Raw genomic sequence first — 20,531 nt, forward strand, 5'->3', positions numbered from 1 at the left:
TGTAAGTGGGAAGCCCGAATACCAACATTGAATGCTCAGTGACTAATTTTGGAGTCGCGGAAAGTAGGATGTACAGTAGTCCGAAGACATGCTGTGACTGAACCATTCTCATGACCATCTTTGACATTTCATGTCTTTTTGGGTCTTAGGCCATTAGATAACACTGCATGTAGCAAACTCTATATTCACACTAATAGAACCTTGTGCAAAATAAACTAAGATTAAGTATGAACATTAATTCTGAATGACTGAATTCAGAATTATAACAGGAACTAGTTTGACAAGTCAGGGTATGTTTTCTTTTTAACACATTATTCACTGACTAGTTTCACAGAAAAACTAAGCCATTACAATTAGTACAATACAAATACTAGTAAGGTGCAGACGACAATGAGTGGAGAAATTGCTCCACCAAGATAAATACTACTGGCGAGAGTGTTGGTCTCACAGTTCCGAGGACTGGGGTTCAAATCCCAGCCCCACCTATGTCGAGTTTACATGTTCTCCCCTGTGCCTGTGTTGGGTTTTCTCCGAGCACTCCAGTTTCCTCCCACATCCCAAAAACAGGCAATCATTAGACATTCTAAATTGCCCAGGTGTGATTGCTAGTGCAACTGTTGTCTGTATCCATGTACCCTGCGGTTGGCTGGGAACCAGTTCAGGGTGTACCCTGTCTTCTGCCCTATGATAGCTGGGATAGGCTCCAGCACTCCCGTGACCCTCGTGAGGATAAGCGGCTCAAAAAAATGGATGGATGGGTGGATGGATGAATAGATAGAGTCACCAAGTAAGGAAGGTTTTCTTTCCTGATGGTCCTCACTTGGGTCGCTGGTGTGCTGGAGCCTGTCCCAGTTAACTTTGCCAAGGGACACCCTGAAATGATGATCAGCCAATTGCAGAGCCCAAATAAACAATCAGCTGTTCACCTCACATTCACACCCACCATGCACGTTTTCATGATGAGGGAGGAAATCGGAGAACCCAGAGAAAACCCACGCAGGCACAGGGAGAACATACAAATTCCACACAGGAAGGCCATGATAATCCATGATCACTGAACTGTGCGATGGATGTGTTAACCAGTTTACCTACCATAGCGTCACATTGGTAATAAAGAGCAGTTATCATGACTCCTGTTTGTAAACAAATGATAGCGTGAGTTTCAAGAAAAAACATAATTCACTGAGTTGGCATGTATTGCCCCAGTTGCTTTGACTTGAGTTGTATATATATATATATATATATATATATATATATATATTAAAAACAATTAAGTCTAGATGTTGAATCGACACAAATTAAGATCATCTACCACAGAAGACTATTTATAAAAAGCCATTGAATTTATCTTTATTTAAATTAAACCCAATGAGTTAATATTTGATTTTGTGAAAAAGTTGACTGTAAAATATATTTTAAATCAAAGCTCTTCGTAAACTGTTTCTGGCCTTCTTGTGTTGTTAAAAGCCATCAATATACTCAAGTTAAATGTTATATTGTCGAATTCTGGCATTGTTTTGGTGTAAAATGACGAGGAAGATTTTTATTTGGCTCATCAAATCTATAGTTGACAGCCATTTAAATTTCAGCTTTAAAGCATTCAGTCTTTTAATGCTCCATTGATGAGAATTTTATCAGCTCCGTTGTCTTTTTTTTTGATTAGTACCCCGAGGATAGAACAGTCCAATTTTTACATTTTGTAGCTTTAAAAAATAAATGAGATGCTCTCTCAAGCATGCCCTTGTGCTCATGCATGCGAGTCACTGCCTCCACCTCAGACCATTATCCAGACGACGGAATGAAACGTAGGACTGGGCTTAAAAAAAGAAGCAATTACAGGGAGAACAAATATTAATGGGAGTTAAGAAGTGACGAACAAACCCAATTATGGCATTAGCCAAGCAATTTAAAGGGGCTCTGCAGGAAGAGAGTATCCTGTTGAAACTTACCAGCGGTCTCTCTGCATTAACAATGGCATTAATTCCCCTGAATCACAGCGTGGGAGAATGAAGAAAATATATCTATTAGCTTTCTTTATAAGTGGCAGAGACATTTTGTGTATAATGTGATGGAAATGGAGGATGGGGTGGCCCACAGTCTCGTCTTACTCGCTTAAAAAAAAAAAGCTGTAAATTCTGAGTTTAAATGGTTCACCATACAGGGATAAAAAGTAAACATAAACAAAAGTAAACATGTTGGGTCTTCCATGGACAAAGCAAAAGGCCTTGGCTGGCTTCAGGAAGTCTTACGGAAAGGGGTAAGATGGAGAGAAGGGATGAGTTTGTCGTGCTGAGGACCTTTCTGCTCTTCTTGCATCTTCATTTCCACCTACATTTTTTTTTTTCATCAGCGTGCATCCTTCAATCCATTATGTTGCCATGTGCGCCCACAGTGCCTTGAGACCCTGGCCAATCAGCAGCAACCTGAAGCCAATCGAAAGCACTTCTGGCTTGCCCAAGGTGGGCTCATTCCAACCAATCAGTTAAAGGCCGAGCTTGAAAGGAGGGCTGTGTTTGGATCGGGGAGTGACTCGAGCTGCCAGAGGGGAGTCACAGTGGTTCAGTGGGAGCTGCCAGTGAGGTCAGAGTGGTTGGCTGTTATTTAGTGAGAGGTTGAGCTCTGTGCATGCCACAACAGCACACAGCATTTGTACTACTGGGCTAGCTCTAATGGGACTGCCACCTTCTAATTGTTCAACCGGGAACCGCTGTGAACAACACACACATTCCCTTGTGAAGACATGCACTAGTCATTATACAATGGTGTATTTTCACATCTTTGTTCGAGATTCAATTTATAAAGTGCATTGTCCACACCAATTCTAGAGCTTATTCATCCGAGCTGCTCAATGTGTTTTCACCCCACAGTTGCAGAGGAAAATTGCAGACCGACATAAAGACTCAACAGAAGCATGCACTTTCTTAACAAAGTTAAATTATCAAAATGTATTGCCTGCTAAAGATTATATGACTCATACAATGCATTCCATGGCTCATAATACTTTCCGTACAACAAAACTTGGGCCCTGTCAAGAATCTAGGGCTGCAACAATTAATCGATAAAATTGATAATTGAAAGTGTCGGCAACACCTTTTACTATTAATTTGTTGTGTCACATGATTTTAATGTCGGTTACTTGCGAGGTTGCCCCATTTTGATGATGATGGTCCCACAGGCTGCCGAGTCCTGGGCATGACATATTTGCATCTCTAAACCCATTAATATGCTGAATTTTGATGCTGTCCATCCTGCTGGTTAATTATTTGATCCTTATTAACAAAATCGAGTCCTGACGATTTCAATGCACACAGAAAGAGACAGGACAGACCATGGCTGCCAATTTTACGACTCAAAAAACCCCGAAAAATATATCAGTCAGCCAAACAACCTTAGTCTTGGTATAAAACATAAGCCCGACAATTGACAATTGACAATAATCTGTTATTTTAGAAAATATCTCACATAATTACCTTAGAGGACTTTGTTTTTTTTCAAAGTCGCAACGTATCAGCGCTCATCTGTTTGATCACGTTAGTTCATTAACAAAATCTGTTTTTCAAAGTTCAAGTAGGAAATTCCACTTAATTTATTCATGACTATGTTTTTGCTTTATCTATATCACCTTATCGTGGTGGCGGCTTGTGCGTCCTGATGATCCTAGGAGCTAAGTTGTCTGGGGGTTCATGCCCCTGGTAGGGTCACCCATTGCAAACAGGTCCTAGGTGAGGGACCACACAAAGTGCAACTCCAAAAACCCTATGATGAATACAAAAATTGGATCTTGGTTTCCCTTGCCAGGACGCGGGTCACCGGGGCCCTCCTCTGCAGCCAGGCTTCGAGGTTGGGGTCGAAGGCGAGCGCCTGGTGGCCAGGCCTGTACCCATGGGGCTTGGGTGGGCACAGCCTGAAAGGGTAACATGGCTCCCCGTTCCCATGGGCTCACCACCTGTGAGAGGGGTTATAGGGGTCGGGTGAAATGTGAGCTGGGCGGTGGCCAAAGGCGGGGACCTTGGCGTTCGGATCCCCGCTACAGAAACTAGCTCTAGGGACATGAAATGTCACCTCTTTGGCAGGGAAGGAGCCCGAGTTGGGGCGTGAGGTTGAGAAGTTCTGGCACCAATCCTCTTGAGACTTATTGCTCCCCGGCTCGGGGCCTGTACATTGGGGTTTACCCCGTGGGTCAGAGGGTAGCATCCCTCTGTCTCCAGGTAGGGGGATGGGTCCTGCATAAGCACAAACAGCAGTGCAGAGTACCCACTCTTTTTGGAGTGCTTAGAGGGAGTGCTGAAGAGTGCCCCTCTAGCAACTCCGTCATTCTGCTGGGGGTCTTCAATGCCCACATGGGCAATGACAGTGGGACCTGGGCGTGATTGGGAAGAATGCCCCCCCCCCCCCCCCCCCTGATCAGAACTGTGTTCTGTTACTGGACTTCTGTGTTCATCACGGATTGTCCATTAAAAAAAGACAATGTTCAGGCATAAGGGTGTTCACATGTTTACTTGGCACCAGGACAGGATGATCGACTTTGTGGTCATGTCATTGTACTTGTGACCGCATGTCTTGGACACTCGGGTGAAGAGAGGGGTGGAGCTGTCAACTGATCATCTGGTGGTGAGTTGACTCCGATGGTGGGGGAAGATCCCAGTCCGACGTGGCAGGCCCAAACGTATTGCGAGGGTCTGGTGGGAACGTCTGGCAGATTCCCCTGTCAGAAGGAATTTCAACTCCCACCTCCGAAAGAACTTTGCTCACATCCCGCAAGAAGCGGGAGACATTTGAGTCCGAATGGATGATGTTCTGCACCTCTATTGCTGAGGCAGCCGACTGGAGCTGTGGCCATAAGGTGCTTGGTGCCTGTCGTGGCGGCAACCCACGAACACGTTGGTGGACACCAACAGTGAGGGATGCTGTCAAGCTGAAAAAGGACTCCTATCGGACATTTCTGGCCTGTGCAACTCCCGTGGCAGGTGATAGGTACCGGCTGGCTAAGCGGAATGCAGCTTTGGTGGTCGCTGAGCAAAAACCCGGGCGTGGGAGGAGTGGTCCCAGCTCTTTTCAGGTCATTGACCAAGTCCTGTCGTGATTTGCTGGGCTGATTCCTTACCTTTCTAAGGATCATTGAGACCCCACGAGATAATATCTTGCATGGGGGTCCACTCTGATTGAGATTGACCATTATGTTTAGCTTCTTCCATTTTCTAATGATTGCTCCAACAGTGGACCTTTTTTCACCAAGCTGCTTGGCAATTTCTCCGTAGCCCTTTCCAGCCGTGTGGAGTTATACAATATTTTCTCTGGCATCTTTGAACAGCTCTTTGCTCTTGGTCATGTTACAAGTTTGAGTCTTACTGATTATATGGGGTAGACAGGTGTCTTCACGCTGCTAACGACCTCACACAGGTGGATCTGATTCAAGATAATACATGGAGTGGAAGTGGACTTTTAAAGGCGGACTAACAGGTCTTTGAAGGTCAGAATTCTAGCTGATAGACAGGTGTTCAAATACTTATCTGCAGCTGTATCACACAAATAAGTCGTTAAAAAAAATCATACATTGTGACTTCTAGATTTTTCTTTTTGGATTATCTTTCTCACAGTGGACATGCACGTACAATGAAAATTTCAGACCCCTCCATGATTTCTAAGAGGGAGAACTTGCAATATAGCAGGGTGTTCAAATACTTATTTTCTTCACTGTAGCCTATTGTCTGTTACATTGAAATATTTTTTTTATTGAGGCCATATTGATATCTACTGATTTGTAGGTTTTTTCGTGGACTAAAACACACAGTACAAAGTACAAAGTTATTGTAAAGAAATATAATAAACTTGAAAATGTTTGAAAGCTTCACATTTTATTCAAACTTAACACATCGGTGTGCTTCATCATGGTCACGTATTTGACATTCAGTATTCATTAGACATGAGTCACTTTCCTGAACTGTGAGAAATTTTCGCGCTTCTTAGTCAAAGGTAAATAAACGGCTTGACAAAAAACAAAAATAAACAAACAAAAAGACTCAGCACATGTGTATTGGATTTTCTATGTCACAATGTGTCTAAAAGGTCCTTTGAAAAGATTTTGAAAGAATGAAAGTGCAGGTTGCACCTTTTTCATAACCTCTAGATGGAGGGGGCATATTGGAATGAAAGTGTACAGCTCTTTCGTTACCTGGAGATCCCAGGCAGGAGCTCCTCCAGAACCTCGGTTTTTAATCTGTGTCTGTAGGTGCATCCATTCATCCATCCATTTTCTGATCCATTTATCTATTTTCTGAACCACTTATCTTCACAAGGGACACTGGAGTGCTGGAGCCTATCCCAATTATCTTTGGCCAGGAAGCGGGGTACACCTTGAAGTGGTCACCAGCTATCACAGGACACATATAAACAAAAAGCCATTCCCACTTACATTCCCACCTGCAGAGAATTTAGATTCTTCAATTAACCTACCCTGCATGTTTCTGGGCTGTAGAAGCCAGTCTGGCATTGCAAATGAGAATCATTTCTCCAATGCCTCACCTGGATAAAGCATTAGGTTTTACAGGCATCAAAAATAATTGAACTATTGCTTAAGATATAAAATTAGACATTAAAAGTTTCAAATGCCAGTATTTTTTTAGATCCAGTAGATGTCAGTATGAAGAACATCAGCCTAACTTGCTTGAGCTACTCCAAACTAATTAGCGCAGTGGAAACACAATTCACACAGGCCATAGGAACCTTATGGTAACAGGAACTCCTACTACCAAGAACTCCAAATTTCTGGGCTGGCTGCTGGAAAAGCCCCTTAATGTGCTTGCTTAATGTGATGTGTTGTTTCTCTTCAAATACTAATAATTGCCTCCAATATTACAGCTGGATAATAGACGAGAGGGAGGCCCTGGCAGTAAATGATTGTGCGATGAATGCCTCATAGTCTGTATTTTAAGAAAACACAGAAGCTTTCCAGGTCCTCTGAACTGACAGCTTCATTAAACAGTACAAGAAAAACAATTTCAACAATGAGGAGTGAATTTCCCGTAAGGTGCTTCTTTGATAGATTAGCGAAGAATATGCCTCTGGAACATCATGTAAATTGGTTTGCAAAATAACAATTAATACTATGATGATAAAGATACTGTCCAGTAAAGTGTCAAAATAATTTACGGAAAAGTTTAATCCATAAAATAATCAACTAAACGTTGGAAAATCTAAACAGAATTTGCTTCAAGGTATTGGGTTTCCCCACATACACATTTCTTCGTGGTGGGCTGCCACAGTTAAATTTTCTCCACCACAAATAGATTCTGGCTTTTGCTGCACTGAGATTGTGCCCTGATGTGCTCCCTTTATGTGTCTGCTAATGATCGACACCACCAATGTCCTTTTTGATGTGATGTTCAAAATACAGTCTTTCAAATATCTGTATCAAAAGCATCGACTTCTAATTTAAAGACCCAACTGTCGGGGATCAGAGGCATCGACCATTTAGACTACATCCATCTGACCCCATGCCAGGACTGGTGACCAGGTATGAGTGTACCCCTCCTCTTATCTGAAGACAGCTCGGATAGGCTGCAGCGTGCCCGCGACCCAGGTGAGGATAAGCGGAACAGAAGATGAATGAATGAATGAACTTGAGTCACTTTTAATATTTAATATATAAAAGGTAACAGAATGTCAATAACATACAGTGCCTTGGGAAAGTATTCGGCCCCCTTCAACTTTTGGACCTTTCGTCACATTTCAGACTTGACAAAGATATTAAATTACAATTTTTTGTCAAGAATCAACAACAAGTGGGACACAATTGAGAAGTGGAACAAAATTTCTTGGATATTTGAAACTTTTTTTTAAACAAATAAAAATCTGAAAAGTGGGACGTGGAATATTATTCGGCCCCCTTGCATCAATACTTTGTATTGCCAGCTTTTGCTGCAATTACAGCTGCAACTCGCTTGGGGTATGTCTCTATCAGGTTTGCACATCGAGAGACTGAAATTCTTGCCCATTCTTCCTTGCCAAACAGCTCAAGCTCAGTGAGGTTGGATGGAGAGCATTTCTGAACAGCAGTCCTCAGCTCTGCCCACAGTTTCTCGATTGGATTCAGGTCTGGACTTTGACTTGGCCATTCTAACACCTGGATATGTTTATTTGTGAACCATTCCAATGGAGATTTGGCTATATGTTTTGGATCATTGTCCTATCCTTTGAGAAATGGCTTTCTTGTTGCCATTCTTCCATCAAGGCCTGATTTGTGCAGTGTACGACTGATTGTTGTCCTATGGACAGACTCTCCCACCTCAGCTGTAGATCTCTGCAGTTCATACAGCGTGATCATGGGCCTCTTGGCAGCATCTCTGATCAGTCTTCTCCTTGTTTGAGGTGAAAGTTTAAAGGGACGGCTGGGTCTTGGTAGATTTACAGTGTTCTGATACTCCTTCCATTTCAATAAGATTGCTTGCACAGTGCTCCTTGAGATGTTTAAAGCTTTGGAAATGTTTTTGTATCGAAATCCGGCTTTAAATTTCTCCATAACGGTATCTCGGACCTGCCTGGTGTATATATGGGAATTGCGATCACCATAACACAACCAAATCACCATGACATGTTTTCCATCACTACCTATTCTGTGGACTTACTGCCATCTTTCTGCAATTGCCTGTACAATGCAGGCATTGTGTATTTAAGGAACAAATGCCCTTTTAGTTTGTACTATTTTACACCTTCCCCATTGGCTGATGTGAATTATTCAAATCCGTTGTCGAAGAAATGGATGAGGGAGCATGTCCACATCATGACAAAGAGGAGCACAATCAGACCAACTATTCCTGGAAACCTTGTTCGTCTGGATGAGTCAGCATGAATGCCACAGATTCTGGGACGGAGTCGGGAGAAAATGGAAATTGGGCCCTGTCCCGATTCCAACCTTGAAAGCAAATGTCAACAAACTATCATCTTGAACTTAAAAATTGAACTGACTTGGAATTTCAGTCATAGACTGAGGCCTTAGAGTGCACTTATAACTCAGAGATGGAGTGACTAACTTATACGGTTCAGTATATGTATGTGCACTGGCCATGATAAAAAAAAAAAAAAGAGGCTGAATTTCTGAAGCAAGAGACAAATAAAATGTTTTTGTGTTTTCATTGTCTGCCTTTTTAAAATGATGAACATCAACAGCGCTTCTTCTGATTGGGACCCCATCCCACCTGTCCTCGAATAGAGGTGGGTACGCCCTACATTTGTCACCAGTTACAATTGCAGGGTATCTATGGATTACTAATTATTATTTTTAAATAGTTTTGCATGTTTAATGTTAACTTTGCTAAAATTTGACTTCCGTTACATTTGCTGTACGGGAAAAGCTGACCCAATACTGATCCACAAATAGCATTCTTTTCCTTGTAAGGCATTTTGTGTTTCCATTGATTATCCATCACATGCACAATACAAATTAACACGGAACAAATGATGAAATTGAAAAATATTTCAATGGACAAAGTATGCAATATAAATGTAATTGAAAAAAAGAATAAAAAATGGACATTCCTAGATTATGAATTGCAGTGTAATATTTTGTGCAATATGAAGTTGCAAATAAGAATGCGATTTTGCTTTGGTACTAAGCTTAGGTGGTAACCCAGTAGAACCACAAAGGTCAAATGTCATCTGTTTCCTGACCACTTCAACCCAAACTCAGCTGGGATAGATTCCAACTACCCATTTTAAATTGCATGATATCAGGGGCGCACACTTTTAAAAGTTTATCTTTATAGACAGAAAACTGCTATTAATATAACTCTGTTCTGCACACAGTCTTGATACAGTGTCAACACTGAAGCTGCGCAGCAACAACCAACCCATGCTGTTTCAACAGTGGGTGCACCTTTTTTCCATCCTTTTTTTCCAGTTAATAGCCAACATATGTTTCGTTTTGAAGAAATGTAGCTAAATGAGGAGTCTGTTGTTTTGACTGTGACACTTTTAGCCTCAGGTTGCTTATCGTGATATTGTTTGAGGGCCCAATGATAATGGGCTATTCAAAAATAATGAGGTCACATGAACTGTGCTGAATTGCTGCTTTCCCACTCACCTGCAAACCTTTTATTTTTTTCTTCAAAAGTGTGAGAGCATGATGAAAGTCACGCTTGATAGATATTGTTGCAGTTCAATTTAGCTCTATGTGAGGGCACAGTCATGCACAGCTTCCTGCCGAAGGTAAAAGTCACAATCACATTCTGCTATCATCTTTCCCTTAGGTTGGAAAATCACAATGTATTCAAAAAGACTTGAACATTGTGTGCAATCATTTTCAGGTAATTGCCCATCTCCTGGCCATGTTCAGGAAAAGAGAACATTTTAAACTTGGGTTGAATTCAAGTGGGATCTTTTGACAATGATCAAACTACCTTCAATCAGTTTTGGCTCATTAGTCCCATGGAAGTAAATGTACACTTTTTTTTTGTTGTTGTTTTTTTTTTTTTTACACATTACCGTACATCCACAGATTTTTTTTCCCCTTAACATTATCACTGAATTTTCCATAGACCACAAAGTAAATCTGATAAAACAAATACGAAAAACAAAAACAGTGTCACTGGGTGCTTAATACCACCGGACATCTACGAAAATAGACAAAACAGTATGATGATGTTTTGTAATCAAAACAATGATGAGCTTTTGTTTGCCCGTGCAATTGAACATGTCAGGGTAACTTACAGACAGACTGAAACCTCGTCATGCTGGAACTTTCCCATCACCTTGCAGTGAATACAAAGTCCTCTCTTTCCAACATACCTTTTTCAACGGTGGAATTTGAAGCGTTTGATGGCTCCAAATTTGTAATTACGTTGTGTTAGTGAATCTATTGAAAACTGAAAAAAAAAAATAAAAAATGCAAAAGCGAGAGTGGAAAAAACTGTTCCCACAGCACCAGGAAGATGGTGTATATTAAAAAGAAAAACAAGTGTGAATCTGTTTGAGATTATACAGCCACATCAGAGACTGATCTTGACCGCATGCAATGCCCACTGTGCTTCCCCTTTCATGCTTATTTGCACAAGGAGTTGAAGATAGAGCTTAAACAGTGATTTAATTTGTTCCTGGGAGCTAAAGCTTTGGGGACTCATTCAAAATATAATATTCCTCCCATGCTGCCTGGCTCCATTAAAATCTTCCATCCAGCCGTCCAACCATAGATCATCTATACCAATTATCCTGCCCAGGATTGCATGAGCTTGAGTCTCCCCCAGCTGACATAAGGAGAAGAGTAGGCGACATCTGGATAGATTACAATCTTTCACAGGAACAATTATGTCCTCTCACTTTTGCTTTTACAAACATTGTAGAGCCGGAAAAAACAGCATCAAATGAAGAACAAAATAGAATGGGAAACAAGAGATGTTAAAAGATCATTTATGTACAAAATACTTTACATTCTTGAAATCACCTTAAAACCACACCAGGTCAAATTATTTGAAATTTTACATAACACAGTACCTGTATTTTCACTTCAGTGATGATTAACATTAATCATAAACTTAAACAGTGAGATGCGAAAGGAATCGGCAGAGCACAACTTTACATTTGTGCCTTTGCTTTGCCAAACCTCTGTCACAAACCCACAGTTTCTGTGCCATTAAAAATTCTTACTGACACGTTGACATCAAGAGTAGGATTGGGCATCGTTTGAATTTGAACAATTTCAGTCCCAATTCTGTTTCCTCATTATGATTCCATTTCCAAATGATTATCAAATCTGGTATTCCAAGTGTTGCACCGAGATGACTGGACATTTTTTAAACAAAGTTAAGAAAGACTTGGCAGAACAGAGGTGCAACTAGTTGGAATATTGGCTTTACAGTTCTGAGGACTGGCAGAGGTTCAAATCCCAGCCCAAACTGTGTGGAGTTTACAGGTCCTCCTCGTCCCTGCATGGGTTTTCTCCGGGCACTCCGTTTTCCTCCCATATCCTAAAAACACGCATTAATTGGAGACTCTAAATTGCCCTTGGGTATGATTGTGAATGTGAATGGTTGTTCGTTTCGATTGGCTTGCAACTAGTTGAGGGTGTACCCTGCCTCCTATCCAAAGATAGCTTGGATAGGCTCCAGCACTCTTGCAACCCTTGTGAGGATTTTATTTGAACGATTACAGAAGAAGAGGGATGTTACTCCCTCTTCCAATCGATTCTCGTGTCCCAAGGGCCAACCCAAACCAAGAGTACTATTGAGCCTATAATAAAATAGTCAGGACAGTCTTTTTGTCCAGTTGCTCATCCAGTAGTAGTATGGAAGTAAAAATAGAAACATAAAAAGGAAGCCAGAAGCGGTTAATTCAACTTCAACATCTAATGCTCAAGATGAGAAAGGTAATTAAAGAGATCCCATTTCTCTGCGAGGGGAGCACAGTCTGGTTCCTTCTCTGGCACTCCTTCATATGTGTGTTTTGTTCGAGTGAGTGTTGTCAAGCTTTAGTGGAAAATCTGCCCTCATGCCAACACGCTTGGGAAAGGCGATTTCTGTAATGCGGCAATGTAAGCCTTGCTGTACAAATGGGCGTAAGGGACTTTGCGTGGATGTTTGTGTGTGTATGTTGTGTGTGTGTGTATTAGAAATGCCAGAAGAAAAGCCTCGTGTCTGTGTGCGTGACTGATAAGAGACAGCCAGTAAGGAGAGTATAGAGCAATAGCAATATGCCTTCCGAAGAAACTTTTCATATTCGAGCATTATCATCAGCTGGCTCCAATCACAACCAAGTTACAAATCCTGTAAAAACGAACATTTCGGTCACCAAAACTGTCTTTCCAAAGTATAGGCAATCACCTATAACCTGTGGCAACATGGAGGCACTGACACTGACCTTTCTTTTCTACCCAAAAACTGTGACACAATCTGATATTAGAATGGTAAAATGTTTCAATTGTAGTTGCCTTCCCTGCTGTGGTTAAAAAAGTGAATGTTAGCATTATAACACTGCACATTTCCATATCAGTCCAAATGTACAAAATGATTTGCTTACTTTATCACAAGAAGAGTTAAGTTCAATGGGGACTTCATGCAGACAACTCAGACATCCTTGAAAAAAAAAAAACTAATTTCAAGTGACTTTTAACTCTGTACACTTGGGATAATGTAGGCGTTTTGACAACTACGGTACAATAATTAATGACAATGCTCTGTTACAAGAGGTGTACTGAGATGTGAAAAATACTACATTGACTTCAGGTGCAGAGATAAAAAGCTTTTGCGTAAACCATTGCTCTATTCCTCCGAGACTAAGCATGGCTTGCTTTGTTCGTATATCTTCTGTTTTTGTCTCGCTATATAAAAAAGGGAATATTATAATGTGTTATCTGACAAAAAAATAAAAAAATCTGAGATAAGCACAACAATGTCACCGTCCCGACTGATTTCAACACATGGACTGACTAGTCATTTAAAGACGTATGAAGTCAGTCCCTTGGGACACTGGATTAGATTTGTTTCCTGGAAGTTATTTTTGATTTAACTTTGATTACAGGTGTTTGCTGGAATGATACTCACTCTGACAAGCATATGAGGAAAGGGGCCTCGGGAGTTCTCGGGTACATTAATGGGCGGGATGACCCAGTCTCTCTTCTGTCGCCTCAGCCCGTTACCATAGGAACTTCTCTGATGTTTTCGGGGAAACTTGATGACTCGGGGTTGGGAGTCCAACACTCTTGATAGCATTTCTTCAATGTCAGCCTGGGGAGACATCATGCAAAATGATTTATTCAAGACTACACATTTTCCCTTTTCAAAAAGTATGACAGTTGGGAAATTAATCTCAAAAGCGTTACCCAGATCGCAACAATTGCACAAAAGAAGAGGTGTCAAGCAAACAACTAAACTTATTTATTAGAGGAACAAAGCATGTTTAAATCCCACTGCATCAAATTTTATGAGCCCCCCTGGCAACAGAGCTAGACCAGCCACGGTGGGTGTTTTGAGGTGTTGTACTTTTTCTGCATTTCTCTCCATCCAAAGATTTTTCAGACTGACAACATTATCTCCACGTCTTTGCCTTCTGCGTCACTGCAAAATCCAGTAAACAATTCAACATTTTCCTGTCAGGGTATCATCAGATAAAATGGAAATTGATTAAATATGACTTGAATAAAAAAAGAGTTAGAATAGGAGGAGACAGCTTTGCTGTTTGATTGCTTGTATTTGTCTTAATGTCTGGACAGTCTTACTCAATTTCCCCGATAAAAGTGGTTAAAAGCAACTAACTTTGTGGAATAATTTGATGTTGTGTGCAATTTCATTTTTGATTTCTATACATTTTCTACGATTTTTTTAATGCCCACAATGGTTGTGTGTATGCATTTGGGCCTAAGAGTATTGACATCCAGTTTCTAATGTATAGTATGCTCTTAACTGTTAACAGGACATCCATCCAACAATCCATCCATCCATTATCTACCGCTTTTCCGGGTCGGGTCGAGGGGGAAGTAGCTTCAGCAGGGATACCCAGACTTCCCTTTCCCCAGGCACTACTTCCAGCTGTTCCGGAGGGATCCCGAGGCGTTCCAGAGCCAGCCGAGAGACATAGTCTCTCAAGCCTGTCCTGGGTCGTCCTCTGGGTCTCTTTCCGGTGGGACATGCCTGGAACACCTCACCAGGGAAGCGTTCGGGAGGCATCCAAATCAGATGCCCAAGCCACCTCATCTGGCTCCTCTCAATGCGGAGGAGTAGCGGCTCGACACTGATCCCCTCCCGGATGACCGAGCTTCTCAGCCTATCTCTAAGTGAGAGCCCGGACACCCTACAGAAGAAACTCATCTCATTTAACAGGACAATATATTGTAAACATACTGTAATCTCTGTTCATTTCTGCCCCTAACGATGTGGCATCCCAACAAAGTTTGAACCATTTTCGGTTACTATTCATGGCAGGCATAAGCAAATTCCGTGAGAATACATGATGTATATTTTCGTGGCACAAACATATTGCGATAATAAAGGTATGATTGATAGATGAGCAATTTCAGCGAATTCAACATACTTCCACAGAAATGTTTCTAAATTTACATACTCCTTGCATATTATTTCTTCAATTTCACATTTATTTATTATTGAGTTTTTTTCTTTTTTCAGTGTAAAAAAAAAACTTTGAACTGCACACCTAATTTCATTGTTCTGTACAGTGAAGTGACTTGTAAAGGCAAAATATTTTAAGATGTTCTATTGCATTGTATTCTATTCCATTTTATTGTATTCTATCTATTCAAATCCATGCAAAATTTTGAATCAATTATATGGATACAGGGTGGCAGGGTGCCTCAGCGGGAAAGCATTGGCCTCACAGTTCTCAGGTCCCGGCTTCAATCACCTGTGTGGAGTTTGCGTGTTCTCCCCGTGCCTGCGTGTTTTTTTTTTTCCGGGCACTCCAGTTTCCTCCCACATTCCAAAAACATGCAACATTAATTGGACACTTTAAATTGCCCCTAGGTGTAACAGTGAGTGCGGCTGTTCATCTCTTTGTGCCCTGTGATTGGTTGGCATCCAGTTGAGTGAGTACCTTGCCTCCAGCCCGTTGACTGCTGGGATCGGCTCCAGCACTCCCGCGAGCCTTGTGAGGATAACCAGCTAAGAAAATAGATGGATGGATATATGGATACATTTTCGGTGACATGACTATTGATATGCAAGTGCAACGCCCTACAGAAAGAAAATGCAACAAAATATCTGCTGGACCTGCTTTCTTTGTGTCTGACTGCAACCTGTGGCAAAAAAGATTGTGTTTTCATCTGTTGAAATGAGGTTTACAGTACAATGATGAGAACATGTTTTTTTTGGTATCATCTATGGTGTTTCTCCTTGTAAAATGGTTTTATTACTGTAATCCACCTAATCGTATTGTTGTCTATTTTACAACACACACACACACACACACATACACACATACAGACAACACACGCACACATTACCTGGCAGAGAGGGTGTCACCTGAATCACAGGAGAAATCCTTCAGCTAATCCTAACAGAACACACCCACCACAGTCATACACCGACATCATTCATGAACACACATCACACGCGCAAACATATCCAGTCAGTGTACACATGCTTTACCCTTGAAAAAGCCAGGCGTTAAGCCAACTGAGCAAGCACTGAATATTTTTAAACTACTGTAATACCTCACACATTTTGAGTTCAGAGGAATGGGCTATAAGGTCATTGCAGGCCAACTCTTTGAACAGCAAGGTGATTGGGTTAAGACGGACGGTAGCATAATGCAGGGAGAGAAGGGTGGGTGGTCTGACGACAACAAGAGGAGCGAGGAGACCAGACGGGTTTTCCCTGATGAGATACAGTTCTTTACAACTTCACAACAACATGCAATTATTGTGGAGGTACAGCAGATAGAATTCTTTTTTATGTGAGTGTGTTTTCTTGGCTGCACTTTTGTTAACTAAAATTACTTCATATCTATGGGACAGGGATACAATAAGGATTTTAATATTCTTTGCAAGAGGGAACAACAACCACGCAGCAAAAGGAAAGTACAAAACAGTTGTTCAAAGAATACTTCACTCTTCATAATTCATGCCTTGTTATCATCACTAAACGTGGACTATGCTCTATTTGACTACCTTTAGTTTCTACCATCCCAGGAAAAAAATGACCTCGTCAGACTTTGTCATCCTGTTATTTAATCAAACAGAGATGACTCCCCAATCATCAACATACTAAACAGTCTTATTAGTCATGAGTCAATTAAAAAAAATTAACACGTGTGAGACGGAGCCCATTATAGCCAACAACATGGACCCTTAACAGTACCAGGTACATATGCAATTGTTTCTATGACCATCCTAACACTATGATAAGGCCTTAATCTTGCTTCTTACTCTCAGTAGAAACATACCATGCATGACTAGTTGCTCTCTATGCCACTTAGCCTGCTGATACTGACAGTTCAAAAGGCCCGACAATAATACATTTATTTCTGACTGATTTGGTCGCAACGTTGCTTGAGAACTAGAATAATGCCAAAAGCAAAATTAAGAGAGATTGCTCACTCAAAGACATTCAAAGAAGATGGTATATTAGTCAATGTGCTTGTGAATGTGAAGCAGGTCTGAGGCTGTTGATTCTAACCATTGGATTCCAGCGATTGAGGTGTAAGTTAGGTCTTGCTCAGTCAAAATGTGCTTTTGTTTTTTTCAGAATGGAAAACTATTGAGTCTCCAATCATGTATATTTCTGCATAATTGTGTCTGCAAGTGTTTTTCTCCACTGGTGCACAATTTGAGGATGCATAAACATTTCAATGTGCTCGTGCGTGGTTGTGTGCACATGCCATCGTGCCAGTTAGTGTGCCCTTTGTGTACCAAGGTTTTAAGAAAGCCAGAGGCGGACAGGGCCAGCTGGCAGCTCTCTGTTCCCAGGTATGCTGTACATTTTGTGGGACATTCTACAGGCCTGAAGGCCCTCAAGCTGTGGAGCTGACATCTGGAAGTTTTTGGTCTGACAAACAAGGAGAACAATACCACTTGAGCTCACTGCTCATGCTGTGCAAAGTGAAACATTTGATCTAGGTCTTTTGATATAAACATATATATTTTGCCTTCTGCGTTGTACTGTAATTTCCCCTTGCGGACGTGTATGATAAGGGAGAGCATAGCAAAAGTCCTCAGTGAGAACACCTCCCCTCCAAGAGATGCACTTCTAAAAGTAATTGTAGAGAAAAAAAGGAATTTTAAATTAAGTATTTGTAGTTTGGACAGACATGGAATATCATCAGTTTGTACCAGTTTATGTGCACTATCAAGCCTAAATTTCAAAACTGCAGTTATTTAGCACTACATAGTGACCTATGAACCAAAAGGTCTTCTCCAATCTACTAGCTCCATTTGTAATCTTCCTTGAACAGGTGAGACTATCTTGAACAGAGCGTGGCAAAAATGCAAATCAAATAAGCACTAAAACCTGTTTTGGGAACCCGTGGATTTTAGATCCGCTGGTGCATAACTAATAGGCTCGAACCTGGTGGAGAAAGCGAGCTGCCGTGCCATGAAATCAGTATGGGTTGGAGCGCACTCAATGAGAAGCCCTACCTGTGTGCGGTGTGATAGCGTTGGTGCATAAACATGGCAGAAAGAGTCACAGGGCAAAGATGTAGCTTTAAAAAGTGGAAACTGAACATTTCAGGTGAGCTATTTTCTTTGACTGAAACAGGTGAACAAGTGTTATTAAAAGCAAATGAATCCAATCTCAAGATGGCAACACAAGAAAGCTCTGATGAGAGATAAATCTAGCATGTAATTGGCATCATATCTCACTGCACTTAACAAAATGAACTATCCAGCCTGTAATCTTTTAGCCTTTCTTTGAGCTTATATTCTCTGATGTTTCCGTTTTGTAGCAGAAAAAGTAGCAAGTAGTGTCCCAAATATAGTGTCTTCTCTACAATTATAAGATTTTCACACTAAATAAGTGAAAATTACATATTACACGATCGATGCCAAAGGCTTCGGATGTGAGGTCATTGCAGGCAAGTGCGCTTAACATTAAAATTGATTACACAATGAGCAAGCTATTTTCCTTGGTGACATAAATTTGTCTGTAGAGCTCAGTATTTGTCTGCAGGTGCCCTGATTAAATTCACCAAAGTCACGTTGGATGTGGTCCAGCTGTGCCAGGAATTAAACCTTAGAAGTGGTTTGAGCAAACGTAAGCTTACATCGATTTTCCATTACAACATTGAGATAACTCTGCTATGAATATCTCCATTGACACCCTCTGGGCACGGAAAAACACCTAGCTTGGTGAAGACAGGTCTGTCAAATTGGCAAACACATGCAGCGAGCCTTGATCTGGGACGAAAATATTCACCAGTATTTGCACCCTGCTGCAGATGCGCTGTCTGTGAGTAGTAGAAGGGACAGTGTAGAGACAAGTAGAGCCCAGAGAATTTACCCTTTAAATATAAGAGTAAATTGACCAGCAAAGACAATTATTATCATCCCCCCATATTCATCTATCCACCTTAATTTGCTCTGTCATTTCACAGGGTTAGCAGCCCTATGGGGGCACAAACCAGTGCAATCTGTAGGCCGGTCCCAAGCCCGGATAAATGCAGAGGGTTGCGTCAGGAAGGGCATCCGGCGTAAAAACTGTGCCAAACAAATATGAGCGTTCATCTAAAGAATCCCATACCGGATCGGTCGTGGCCCGGGTTAACAACGCCCGCCCCCGGCACTGCTAACCTACAGGGCGTCGGTGGAAATTCAGCTACTGTGGGTCGAAGACAAAGAAGAGGACGAAACCGGATCCAGCGTCAGAAGAAAAAGAGGAATGCACAGAGCCTACAACTGAGTGTAGGGACTTTGAATGTTGGGACTATGACAGGAAAAGCACAGGAGTTGGTTGACATGATGATTAGGAGAAAGGTTGATATTCTGTGCATCCAAGAGAGCAGGTGGAAAGGTAGTAAGGCTAGAAGTTTGGGAGCAGGGTTTAAATTATTCTACCACGGAGTAGATGGGAAGAGAAATGGAGTAGGGGTTATTTTAAAGGAAGAGCTGGCTAAGAATATCTTGGAGGTAAAAAGAGTATCAGATCGAGTGATGAGACTAAAATTTGAAATTGAGGGTGTTATGTATAATGTGGTTAGCGGCTATGCACCACAGGTAGGATGTGACCTAGAGTTGAAAGAGAAATTCTGGAAGGAACTAGATGAAGTAGTTCTGAGCATCCCAGACAGCGAGAGAGTTGTGATTGGTGCAGATTGTAATGGACATATTGGTAAAGGAAACAGGGGCGATGAAGAAGTGATGGGTAAGTACGGCATCCAGGAAAGGAACTTTGAAGGGCAGATGGTGGTGGACTTTGCAAAAAGGATGGAGATGGCTGTAGTGAACACTTATTTCCAGAAGAGGGAGGAACATATAGTGACCTACAAGAGCGGAGGTAGAACCACGCAGGTAGATTATATTTTGTGCAGACGATGTAATCTGAAGGAGGTTACTGACTGTAAAGTAGTGGTAGGGGAGAGTGTAGCTTGACAGCATAGGATGGTAGTATGTAGGATGATTCTGGTGGTGGTAGGAAGATTAAGAAGACAAAGGTAGAGCAGAGAACCATGTGGTGGCAGCTGAGAAAGGAAGAATGTCGTGCGGCCTTCCGGAAAGAGGTGAGACAGGCTCTCGATGGACAACCGAAGCTCCCGGAAGACTGGACGACGACAGCCAAGGTGATCAGAGAGACAGGCAGGAGAGTACTTGGTGTGTCATCTGGTAGGAAAGGGGAGAAGGAGACTTGGTGGTGGAACCCCAAAATACAGGGAGTCATACAGGAAAGAGATTAGCGAAGGAAGAAGTGGGATACTGAGAGGACTGAGGAGAGGCGAAAGGAGTACATCGAGATGCGACGTAGGGCAAAGGTAGAGGTGGCAAAGGCTAAACAAGAGGCATATGAAGACATGTACACCAGGTTGGACACGAAAGAAGGAGAAAAGGATCTCTACAGGTTGGCCAGACAGAGGGATAGAGATGGGAAGGATGTGCAGCAGGT

The 20,531-nt window shown here is 41.7% G+C and overlaps 1 protein-coding gene across 1 annotated transcript in view; it reads right to left on the bottom strand.

Moving 5' to 3' along the window:
• Positions 1-20,531, bottom strand: part of cdh4 (cadherin 4, type 1, R-cadherin (retinal)) — a 221,873-nt gene that overhangs the window by 59,842 nt on the left and 141,500 nt on the right. The window contains exon 4 of the mRNA XM_061833429.1: positions 13,530-13,712. Within this exon, the coding sequence (XP_061689413.1) occupies positions 13,530-13,712 (183 nt within the window). The remainder of the gene's footprint in view (positions 1-13,529; positions 13,713-20,531) is intronic.

This window comes from Syngnathoides biaculeatus, chromosome 10 (genome assembly GCF_019802595.1).
Source record: "Syngnathoides biaculeatus isolate LvHL_M chromosome 10, ASM1980259v1, whole genome shotgun sequence".
Classification (NCBI taxonomy): Eukaryota; Metazoa; Chordata; class Actinopteri; order Syngnathiformes; family Syngnathidae; genus Syngnathoides; species Syngnathoides biaculeatus.